Raw genomic sequence first — 12,936 nt, forward strand, 5'->3', positions numbered from 1 at the left:
TGAATATATTGTCTTCTGGTAAAGTAGGTTCCTGAGTTTTGTATACTATTTGCTTAACTCACTTTGTTCTAGAGTAGTGTGATTTGAATTTTGTTATATTCTATACTATTGTTGATTTTATAGGGTTGGTCTTTGTTGTTCTCTCAGCTGATTAATCAGTAGTTCAGCAGTCAGTTTACAAGTGTCAGGAACCTACTTTACCAGAAGACAATATATTTAAATGAAGAGAGTTAAAGCACACTGAAGAGTAGGCTGGTTCGCCTTCAATTTAAATGGCCACACTCTTCAGTGTGCTTTAACTCTCTACATTTAAATATATTGTCTTCTGGTAAAGTAGGTTCCTGACTTTTGTATACTATCTGCTTAACTCACTTGGTTCTAGAGTAGTGTGATTTGAATTTTGTTATATTCTATACCATTGTTGATTTTATAGTGTTGGTCTTTGTTGTTCTCTCAACTGATTAATCAGGAGTAGTTTCAGTCTCCCTTAAGGTGTGAATTGTGGGCAGGGCTTACCCCTTTAAATTGAAGGTTCTCCAGTTTGTATCTCTCTATCTCACATTGTAACATAAGTGTCTAGTACTGTTTTGATATATTCTACCATACCTTAATTCTCACTCTTGGTTGACTGCAAATATGTGCTTCAAACCCATCTCTGTACTCAATTCCTACTGTCACAGATGCTCTCGTCTACAGAGCAGAGGTCACAATCCCAGTAACCTCATCTACCCTTCTCTGTTGTTTAAGTCTCAAACAGTGGTGGTAGGTGGGCTCTGGAATTGCCAGTCTGCTGTAAAGAAAGCTGATTTTATCTCTTTAGCTTCCCATTACTCCTTTGATTTTCTTGCACTAACAGAAACCTGGATATCCCCAAAGAACACTGCTATACCAGCTGCTTTATCCTCTACCTATGCTTTCTCTCACTCACCACAAGAAACAGGTAGGGGTGGTGGTACAGGTTTATTGTTGTCAAAGAAATGGTGCTTTACACCTCTACTCTTGTCTCATTTAACCATCTCTTCTTTTGAATTCCATGCCATTTAAGTTAATTCTCCAATCAACCTTGTTATCATTGTTGTTTACCACCCTCCTGGTCCCCTAGGAGACTTCCTGGAAGAAATGGACACACTGGTTAGTGCTTTCCCTTCCGATAGCTCCCCTCTGACGGTGCTTGGTGACTTCAACCTCCCCAATGACAAGCTTCAATCTTCTTCCCTTCTGACTCTTCTCGACTCATTCGCCCTGACACTCAACAGCTACATCCCCACACACAAAGGAGACAATGTCCTGGACCTGGTTTTTCACCCGTCCTTCTCCAGCTACAGACGTGATTGCTTCCCCACTACATGTCTCCAATCATCACCTGGTATCCTTCACCATCACTCTACCTATCCTACCTAAAACTACCACTCACCCCCTTGCTCTTACCGGACACAACCTTCACTCTGTCTGCCCTTCTTCTGTAGCTTCTGGCACTCTTTCTTCTCTTCCTGATCCTGAGTCTTTTTCCTCACTACCCTTGGACTCAGCCACAGATACTTTCCTCTCATCTCTTTCCTCAAATATGGACTTCCTCTGCCCTATGTTCACTAAACCCAAGAAAACGTCTTGTTCTGCTCCTTGGCTTTCAGATCTGCTGCGCAACAATTGAAGAGAGCCAAGATCATCAGAGAGAAAGTGGAAGAAATCACAACTTGATGCAGATCTTGATTCTTACCGAACACTCCATGCCAAGTTCTCCTCAGATGTGATTTCTGCCAAGACTTCCTTCTACAAGGAAAAGCTTCATCACATGACCCTCCGAAATTCCACAACATCTCTTCTCTGCTCAACCCCCCGGCTCCACCTTCTTCATCCTCCCTGACTGCAGAAGACTTTGCTTCTTTCTACCAGGAGAAGATTGAAGAAATCTGCCGGACCTTCACTTCAGCCCTGACTGCACTTACATCTCACATTATGGATTCCCCCACTCCTTCGTTGTCACATTTCTCGACTGTAGCAGCAGAAGAGATTTTACAACTCATACAGTCTTGCAATCCTACCACCTGCCCATTGGATCCACTCCCTTCCACTATGCTCCAGACCATCTCGCAAGACCTTCTGCCCTTCATTACCACTATCATCAATAGATCCATAGCATCTGGTCAGGTACCAACTGCTTTCAAGAGAGCAAGGGTTATTCCCATCCTAAAGAAACCTGCTCTGGATCCATCAGACATCAGTAACTACAGACCGGTATCACTGTCCTTTTCCTCTCATGTTGCTAATGTGACTCGCTCATGTCAGTTTCTTCTCTACAACATTAGAAGGATTCGGCCATTTTTGTCCACACAGGCTGCTCAGGTACTTGTTCAGTCTCTTGGCATTTCAAGACTGGATTACTGCAATGCACTGCTGGCAGGTCTACTGTACCTATGAACGCAATCCGTCCTCTGCAAATGATCCAAAATGCAGCTGCCCGGCTTGTTTTCAACCTGCCAAAGTTCTCACATACCACCCCACTGCTGCGATCCCTCCACTGGCTTCCGGTAGCTGCACGCCTCAGATTCTATGCAATGAATGAACTGCCTAAAGTGATGCAAACAGATCTGCACCAGAAGCTGGAGAGCCAGGCGGTGGCTTGGACCATTTCTGCTAAAAGGAACAAGCTGCTAAACAGCTGCTAAAAGGAACAAGGGTTAGTAACCTCTCCTGTGAGCTCCATCTGACTCTCTACGACACGTATAGTGTCTGAGTCAGAAGAAACCCATATATAACACAGCTTACAGACACTGAGAAGAAGCAGCTTCATCTGAAAGAGTAACACTTGGTGCAAGTATTCGTAATCATGGTATTGGCTTCCACTGTTAGCTGAAACATGTAGCGTGCCTGCGTGTCATCAGCACAAATCAGATGTGAGTCGCCAGCTTAGTAAGACTGAAGATTGTGTGAAGGACATTAGATAAGACAGAAGTGCTTTTACTAGGTCCACAGGCAGCCAGAAGTAAGCTTTCTGATTACAGAGTAACTCTGGATAGTCATTCTGTTATATCATGTGCAGCAATGAAAGACCTTGGTGTGATTATTGATACCGGCCTCTCATTTGAAGCTCACATAAATAAGGGTTGTGGATACCACAAGGGTAGCTTTCATTCATCTATGAAATATTGCTAAGATAAGAAATATAATGTTATTACATGATGCAGAAACACTAGTTCATGCATTTGTTACCTCTAGGTTGGATTATTATAATGATTTACTGTCTGGATGTTCCAGTAGAAGCATAAACAAGCTCCAGTTAATCCATGCAGCAGCTCCAGTTAATCCATGCAGCAGCTAGAGTCCTAACTAGAACCAGAAGATATGAACACATCACCCCTATCTTAACCTCATTGCATTGGCTTCCAGTCAAGTTCTGCATTGATTATAAAATACTATTATTAACCTATAAAGCACTTAATGGTTTCACACCACAGTACCTGAGAGATCTTTTGTTTCTTTATGATCCGTCACGCCTACTTCTATCAAAAGGTGCAGGATATTTGGTAGTACCTCAAGTAGAGCTTTTTCTCACAGAGTCTCACAGATATGGAACAGACTTCCAATTAGTGTTAGGGACTCAGGCACAGTCTCAGTATTTAAGTCCAGGCTAAAAACACATTTGTTTAGTTTAGCTTTTCATGAATAGCTTTGGATCTGGAGGGTTCATGGGCATAGAGTGTTTGGTGAACTAGGATGTCTGGATGCTGCCGGCTTACCACCATTGCAAGTCGCTCAGGTTTGCAGACTGTGGAGTGGTGGGCCTCTTTACATCCCAGGAAGCCCTCATGTCATGCCTTCTGGCTCTAGCCTTTTAGTTATGCTGTCATAGCTAGTCTTGCCAGAGTCCCTGTCTGCATTCTGCACATAATTTACATCATCAATAACCTGATCACAGTCATGCCTAACAATTTTTCTCTCTCTCTGTCGAGATATATATATCACTCCGGAGCTCCCAGTGTTCCAAGTTCTTGGTCCGATCGTCTCTTCTTACGGAGCGACTTCCTCAATCCCGATGTTCTACCGCTGGCTAGAGTCTTGTCGCCCGGTTGTCACCTTGACAGGGATTGATCTGCATGGCCTTCTTTTGAACCAATGTTCGGGCAGCTATATTTCTGGGCTTTATCAGCAAGTAGGTCTGTGCTTAGCTGGGAGTTTGCGATGACCCATTGTTCCTTAGGAGCTCTTGGTTGCACTATTGTAAACTGTTGTAGGAAGGACATTATTTACATTTTCACTATCTACTGTAGAGTGTCATGCAAATGACATGCAAATAGACGGGTTAGAAGCTCCTGTTAAGATGAGGAGCCTTTTTGACGATCACCCAAGAGTCCTAGGGACTATTGGCATTCTTATGATCTGCCTGTAAATAGAAGAGAATGCAGAAAAGACTCCAGAAAGTCCAAATTGGTCAACAAATTGGTCTTGTTACGTGTGTTTAGTGGTCCGCACAGCTGCAAGCAAACACACAATGATCCCCATGAGAGGTAATGGTAGCGAACTGAAGGCCATAGCCCAGTACTGTAGAAAGTCTTACTGCATGTTTAAGCAGGATGCTTATGGAGTCCCGAATGGTACCCTGTGGTGTGAAGATGGAGGTCCTGGGAGGACTAATTAAACTAATGCCATTATATGTCTACGGCCTTTAATGCATGTGTTGAAATGAACACTCAAGTTAAATCTGTAAGGACTCTGCCCGGACTCTGGCCATGTGCATTTGTTTACGTTTCTCGTCACGTGTCTGCCCCGCCTTTGTCTGCTCCTCCCTGTCGTCACACCTGATCCTTATTGTGTTATCATTGTCTTTTGTATTTAACTGTGCCGCGTTGCCTCGTGCAGCGCGGCATCTACTGTGGTTTTGTCCTGTTTCTAGTCTGCGTTATGTTTCGTGTTTTCTGTTATTAAGCCCTGTTTGTTTTAGCTATCCTGCGTTTGGGTCTGCTCTGTTCCGTGTTCATGACAAAATCAAACCAGAGTTAACCCATTTGTTGCACAGCCTCTTCCTAAATTAAACTACACACACTGTTTTGTAGGAACGGGAAACATACCATTAGTTAATATCGCCAGCCATAGGTGCACACACCTATATTCAGATGGCAGGACCTGCCCACAGGCAGTGTTCCCTTATTCATCCATCTGACACCGGCACATTATTCAGGGCTGACTATTGGTACTGGGTCTGTGGTAAAAACATGCATCTGGCCTTACCCCATAACTGGAAAGGAGTATGTACTTAAGCAAGGTTTAAGTATTCAGATGTGGTCATACTTCACTCACAATCACAGATAAAGTGACCCAAAAGAGACATTTCTGATGTTGACTTTCCTCCGTCAGAACCTAGACTAAAAGCTAAACTGAGTAAATTCTTTGACTGCTTCTTCCCACAATATGGGATGACTCAGGTATGGAATCAACTAGAAGTCACACATTATCGGCTTGCCACTTATATTAACTCCACTAATCGGGCAGCCGAAGGTATCGAACAAGAACTCTTAGCCCTTAGATTGACTACAACACAAAATAAAATAGCCATAGCTATACTATTAGCTAAAGAGGGTGTTGTTTGTCCCACGATAGGAGATCATGTTGCACCTTCATTCCCTCTAATGATGATGACCATGGATCTCTGAAGCACTGCATGATATGCACAAAGTAGCAGACCAAATGAGATGAGACTAACACAGAGATTATAGTTTATAGATTATAGTCAAAATAAGGCAGTTGTCTATGTAATTCAGTACATGGATATTCTGGAGAAGCAAAGGAGCCAAGGCAGCATCCATGAAGGTGTGTGGTAAGAAAGCTAGACTGAAAGGAAGAATTTGTTACTGGATTATTTTTTCAGGGTACCACCCCTGAAAGTGAACCTGAGACTTCCTGTTTTCTGACTGGATATCAGCATAAAAGTTTTTATGTCTTGGACCTGATTTGTGAAATAATGAGCTTGAGTATTAACCTGTAAGTCCTCAGAGCAAGGTTCAGAGTACACAAATCTACAATGAGATGCAGCCTCCATCCCACTTTAGTATGAAAAATTACTGGTTGTAGAAGCCTGGGGAACACATTCTAGAAGAGCCCTTTGAGAGCATTGAGGGAGGTTGGCTAGAATTAGATGGAACAACATAGACCAACCTGTCCCCAGGGGTCTGCTCTCGGAAACCCTAGTCCTTGGGCATCAGAATTCCTTCTTAGTCCACCTGGTGAAGTTGACCGACCTAAGGTCCTGTTTGGCCTGGCAGGGTTACCTCTGAGGATGGCCGTGCTGCCTGTTGGAGCAAGGCTGTGGTCAAGGGCAGCTAGAAGAAGGCCCTGTGACCTGACTGTGGTGAGAGATGAGCTCTCTGAATGAGAAAAACAACTGCCATTTAGTCTCCTGGTACCTGTCTACAACAGTGTTTACTATGTCCAGGAGAAACACTTTCTTTATTACCAGTTGGATTTAGCCACAGGTGGCTCTCTGTGACAACCAGTGAAGTCATGGAATGGTCAATAGTGTGGGATATTTGCTTAGTGGATGAAAGGGCAAGATCTCTGGCCCAGTGGAGCTCACCTAATGCCTCTGGGTTTAACCACTCACTGCAATCCAACTCCTTCTTCAGGTTGGCTTGGTAGGCCTGCAAGACCACCATGGTGTACAGAGATGCACCAGCCTGACCTGATTCTATGTAGGTTTTGCCTGTGATGGCAATTTAGAAAGCAATACTTTGAAAGCATATTTTAGAAAGCAAAGCATTTCTCCATGCTGCTAAAAAAAGGGAAAATGTCTTTTCAACCAAGCATCTCTTCAATCCTTGGCACCACCCCATACCTATGCTCATGAAGACCCACTATCACTGACTACATGGGTGCTGCAGGAGCAAAAAGGAATAGAAACATTTATTTTGTCTCATATACATTACAGCAAAGTGAAATTCTTTCTTCACATATCCCAACTTCAGTCAGAGCACATGGTCAGCCTCGATATAGTACCTCTGGAGCAGAGGGGTTTTAGTGCCTTGCTCAAGCACCGAACAGTGGCAGGATGGGACTAACTGTTTATAGGAGGAAAAAGGAGCCATGGCAGGGGTGAAGGTATCACGAAGATTATAATAATCTACTTTTGGTACGTGTTTCACCTGATGCTGGACAAAGTGCAGAGGCAAAGCTGTTGTATATAAAGTTTCAGTCCTGCTCTGTCTGCTGAGACACTCTAGATGAAAGGAAGATCGTCGACCTGTGAGAAAGGGATGCAGGGTTTATATTATTACAATTTTATTACAACAAACCTGATGACTGATTTGTTCATATGACCACAGTATTACTTAGTGCAGTTGGATGGAGAACAGTTTGTTGGGGAAACTGCCATGGTCTTCTGTCCCCACTCCCATCTGCCTCTTCCATCACAGCTAACTGCTTACACTCATCATTCTGCAACACCAACCTGCCACATTCATATGCACAGGATAATATTGTATTTTTAATTTTTAAATTTCTATTAAAAAACAGAAAAGAGAAATCAAAATAATTGAGAATGCTGGGAAAGCTGTTACATTTTAGTGGAGAGTGTGTCCTGCTCATGATAGCGTTCAGTCTCTATATCCATCTTGTCATGTATTTCACCTTTAGCAGTCTCTCCTCGAGAGATAACTGGGAAATGACATTCACCCGAATCTGAGCTGAACATAAACACAAGTAGAGTCAGTAACTAATATTCATAAATTAATTATCATTAAACATTAAAACTTAAAGGTAGCGTCTCTGTTGTTTGAAAGCCAATGTTGACATTTGAAATCACCAAAACAAACATGCCCCTAACCCAAATGGGTCCCATTCCTGTATTGATAGCTCCGCCCACACATACATATGCAACCCAGGCAACTAATTCGAAGAAATGTGCCTTTATCATAGCTGAAGGGAAGAACAATATGATTGCAGATAAACAAACTAGCAAAAATGGCACACAAGCATAATCATGCAAAGGACGGCATATATTTGTTCTGTGTAACAAAGTAAAACCAACGTTACTCACCTATCGAGAAGGAAAAAAACAACCTCGGCATCTTACGTAAAGTTGGCCGCATATTCACAGATTGGAGTTTCCCGAGTAAATAACTCCTGAGCTAAAGGCTGTTACTAGCAAAACGCGGTTGTAGCTGCCTCTCTACAGTACATTACTACGATAGAAAAGAGGTGTTATTTGTGTAGTAACAGCATTTAGCTCAGGAGTTATTCTCAGGAAACTCCAATCTGTGAATATGCGCCAACTTCCTGCTCCTTCAGTTCTCTCCAGCGCTGGAAAGCTGATCCTATATTAACACAGGTCCTACTTCTTACCTTATCGTAAGCCTTTCGTTGCTTTCTTTCTTCGTTTTTATTCTCCATGTCAATGTTAAAACTGCTTTCTGCTAATGTCACACATGCGCACTGAACACTCACTCTGCCCATATTGACAACACATGCCCCTTTCTGCTCATTGGCTACACGTTAGTTTTGTTTTTGTTTTGTTTGGCGGCCCAACGCAGTTTTCTGAAGCATTTCTCAAACAATGGAGACCCCACCTTTAAGTTTTTTCACATTTATGTATTTTTATTTTATATCACCAATCCCAAATACTATATAGTAAAATTACTGTGTATGTACATCATTTTTTTTTCAAATTTGTATTTAACAAGTTATTTAACTAATTAAAATTACTGCATCTGGTAGACACCCTTATCCATACATTTTCATACAACTGAGCAATTGAATGTTAGCTGCCTTGCTCAGGGGCCAAGCAGTGGTAACTATCCAACAGCTAGTAAATCCTCATAACACCATAGGATTAGCAGACAATTGATTCTGTAATAACACCTACTTATAATACCCACTTTTATACAGTAACATTATTGTGACTTATTACTTTGGAACTTTATTAAATAATACTCCAACATAGAAAAAAGTAATGAGATTTATGCTGCACTATTTTGGGAGCTATTGATCTTATACATTCTCATTTTTCCAGACAAATTAATTAGTTAATCCGTTTGGTTTTGTGTGAAATAGTCAGTTGGACTGTGTGCATCAAGAGTTTGCTGAAACCTCCTGATGGCCTGGTTTTACTTTTGACTAATATGGTCACTTTTTAACTCACCTGCAATGCTGCTAAGTGGCTGCCAAATTCTGTAGTTCAGCAAAATATTGGCAAGGCATTTGAATATATGCTGTCCATTTTCAGAGACATGACAGAATAAACCAAATAGTAAACATACCCCCAAGACACAGAAACCAGTGATGCATACAGACATTGTTGCATTTTGCATTGAATTTCCTTTTCTTTATTGCACATTTTGTGCAAACCTGATAACTTTCCTATGCTTCCTATGCCATGGTTCTGATGCTAGGTACTTTCAGGCAGTGGACAGGGGTCAGCATGGGCACTCTGACTGGTCTTCAGTTACCCAGCCCCATATGAAGCAAACTGTGATGCACAGTGCATTCTGACACCTTTCTTTCATAACCGGCAATTATTTTTTACAGCAATGTGTCCTAAAATAGTTCTTCATTAGGATCAGACGGGCAAACAAGTTATTCCTCAGTAAGCCTTGGGCACTGTAGCTACTACAGGCATCTTTCATGATTTACTGATTAATTGCTCACCAGATACATGAAGTTTGTAACTTGTATGCTGACAAACAGGAGGATTCTTTTTGAATGGAAGAACCCAGTTCATCATGATCTGCAATGCCATCTACAGCATCATCACATGGATGACTGGTGTCCACATAGCATCTCAATCCACTGCTTAAAAGTTTAGCTCAAATCATTAATTAAATTTAGTTAAACCAAATATAAAAGCATTAAATTAATGCAGATCAATGAAAAAGGCTAATATTGATAAAGCATATACCCAGGGTTATATACTGTAGGTGCTAATACCCTTTAAGATTCCCTTTGTAGTTAGCAGCCACATTATGCTCTACACTTATAGCATTATACTGTAATAACAACATTATGCTTCCCCAATTGCCTTACCTTTTATTGGGGAAGGACCACGAAGAGCACGGTAGATGTACAGGTATGAACAGGGGCCTGGTGTGCCTATCCACGGTGCTAATGGATGGGTAGCAGAGGTTAATGGATGTGTTGTTGGCATTGTTGATGTTGGCATTGGAACCTGAGGAGGAATAGCTGCTTGGTGTGAAGGTAGAGTCCACCAGTTTTTCACGAGATGGAGACTTGCCCTCTCCAGGGCTGCCTGACTTGTTGATGTGCAGTGGCCGCTGACTGGTGAAGGATTGGGAGAAATCACTGCAGTCATCACTCTGATGATAATAGTTGATGTGATTTCTGAAGAAACCATCTGACCGCTGTGCAGAGGACAAGAGACATGATCACTACGCTGTGTAAAAACACATAGTCCCAACACACACTACATGTATTAGATATTGACAAAAAAAAATAAATAACCAGATTCTGCTTCCCTTTAGGTGAAATACAAAAATTAAATTATTATGACATACAAATTTCTACATTAGGCAATGGAATTGTATATATGAATGATTGACTGAAAATTTGAAATGTGCAGTGACTCAACCTGAAAATTTACTGTCTAAGGCAGAGGTCGGCAACCTTAAACACTCAAAGAGCCATTTGGACCCGTTTCCCACAGAAAAAATAACACAGGGAGCCACAAAACCCTTTTGACATCTAAAATGAAGATACTGCATGTATCGTTTTTTACCTTTATGGAAAGTATAGAAAAAACTGTAGTGTGCTGCATTTATGAAATCAATGAACTGCTACTGAGTAAACGAAATTTTATTTCTGCAGCCAAATAAAAATATTTTGAACAGTTTGAACTAACCTTAACAAAAAAGACGCTGGGTTGAAGGTTACTTTCAAATAAAATGTTCAATGTCTAATTGAGTCCTCTTCATATTCATGACATCAACATTTTAACTTGCCGACTGCAGCAAACCAAAAATGCGTCTGCTTCTGTGTGTCGGATTTCCCAAGTCGGCAGTTATGACGCAGTTATGACGCAGATTTCAACAAACACGGTTGATTTTAATGTTACAAGAGCATCATAATCTTAGAATGCATTTTTTTAAAACTAACTAACTAAAATAAAATCAATTTAAATTAAATATTTATTTTCCAAATCTACAGGGAGCCACAGCAGAGGGATGAAAGAGCCACTTGCGGCTCCGGGTTTAAGGAATATGTAACACAGGCTTTTAAAATAAGAAGAATGTAATACTTCAATGTGTGTATTGTGAAAACCATGAGCTGTCTTTTTTATATTTTTTACTTGTAACAATGTGACTGCAAAGGGCAGGGGTGAAAGTCTCACTGTGTAACAGTTTCTTCCCACAAGCCATCAGACTTCTCAATAACTGAACTGAACTGTATAGAGCACAATATACACACACATCAACTGTATGGACTGCACAGACCTACACCAAATACACACACTTCCAATATACTGTATATCCATCAAACTGTTTACATGCTGTTTTGCACACTTTTTTGCTCTTTGCACATACTGTCCAACATTTCAGTCATTTTGCACATACTGTACAATATTTCAGTCATTTTGCACATACTGTACAATATTTCAGTTGTTTGCTGTTTTTGCTGCTAAGAAACTGTGTTCACTCTAGTATTACTGCACACAATATTGTTTGAACATACAGTATTTACACTGGTCGGTGCTGTTTCTGTTTATTTTCTTTTGTGTATCGTCTTTTTTGTATTGTCTTTTGTTCTGCACTGTCTTGTCTGTCTTGCCTGTCTTGTCCTGCACTGTTTGCACCAGGTTGCACAGTTGCACTTTATGTGGCTAGGACTAACTTACTAAGTCCTTAGCTCTGTCATTGTTTTATGTAGCACCACAATCTTGGAGAAACATTCTCATTTCACTGTGTACTGCAACAACTATATATGGTTGTAATTACAATAAAAGCTTCTTGAATTGACTTGACTATAGAATAGCTCCTCTCAGGGACAGCTTTGACTTTTTCCATGTCTAAACACTAGGGGGACGTTTTGTCTTGTGCCCTGTGCTTCTGTTTTTGTTCACGTTAGCCCCACCCTATCCTTATCCGTTCCTGCCTCCGCACACCTGTTCCTTGTGTTTTAAATAATTGCCTTCCATATTTATACCAGTTGTCTTGTGTGTATTTTGCTCAGTTCTTGTGTTTCTGTGTACCTGTGTTTGTGGTGTGTTTGTGTTTTTGATTTGTTACGTTTCCTGGTTTTCTGTTTTGTTACCTCAGTTCCTTTGTCTTCTCCAATGTTTTTCCATGTGTTTGTATTTTTCTTAATAAACCCCATTTTTAGGTTATTCCTGCATTTGTCTAATTCCTCCCAGTGAAGACACCCACATTTTCTGACATTTTCTGACAGCTCCAACCCCAGCCTAAACTAAAGCCTAAAACACAGCCTAAAAATGTATAGACCCAATGCAGCCCAAGAAACTGAGAGGTTTACTTGGCTTTTATTTTCAGTATGAGAGTGGACACCTGACCAGCCTTAGAATTGGCAAACCCATTTTTTCCTGAACCAGAATATCAGAATATATAAATCTGTGTTTGCTTTCAACAAGCAGAAGCCAGAAGCATTTCCCTTAATACAACAAAGAAAATAGTCCATTGTTGGGATGGCTGAGATTCTTTACAATCTTCCTGGCCCTGGTCCGGCACTGTGTGCTGTAGGTGTCCTGCAGGTCAGCTTGGTGTGGATGGTACGTTCAGCCGACCGCACCAGTCTCAGAACGTGATGCTACCCATCAGGACGCTCTCAATGGTGCAGGTTTAGAAAGTCTTTAGCACCTGAGAGGGTAGTTTGAAGTCCCTTAAGCATCTCAGATGGTACAGACGCTGATGGGCCTTCTTCACCAGGGTGTTGATGTGACACGACCAAGACAGGTCCTGTGTAATGTAAACACCTAGGTACTGT

At 41.3% G+C, this 12,936-nt stretch overlaps 1 protein-coding gene across 2 annotated transcripts in view; it reads right to left on the minus strand.

The window, feature by feature from the left end:
- Positions 1-12,936, minus strand: part of cacna1c (calcium channel, voltage-dependent, L type, alpha 1C subunit) — a 156,420-nt gene that overhangs the window by 9,860 nt on the left and 133,624 nt on the right. For both annotated transcript variants that reach the window (XM_060889293.1, XM_060889292.1), the window contains 4 exons: positions 10,009-10,343; positions 7,548-7,673; positions 7,320-7,438; positions 7,134-7,231 (listed from right to left, as the gene is read on the minus strand). In XM_060889293.1, coding sequence (XP_060745276.1) covers positions 7,134-7,231; positions 7,320-7,438; positions 7,548-7,673; positions 10,009-10,343 — 678 coding nt within the window. The remainder of the gene's footprint in view (positions 1-7,133; positions 7,232-7,319; positions 7,439-7,547; positions 7,674-10,008; positions 10,344-12,936) is intronic.

This window comes from Tachysurus vachellii, chromosome 16 (assembly GCF_030014155.1).
Source record: "Tachysurus vachellii isolate PV-2020 chromosome 16, HZAU_Pvac_v1, whole genome shotgun sequence".
Taxonomy (NCBI): domain Eukaryota; kingdom Metazoa; phylum Chordata; class Actinopteri; order Siluriformes; family Bagridae; genus Tachysurus; species Tachysurus vachellii.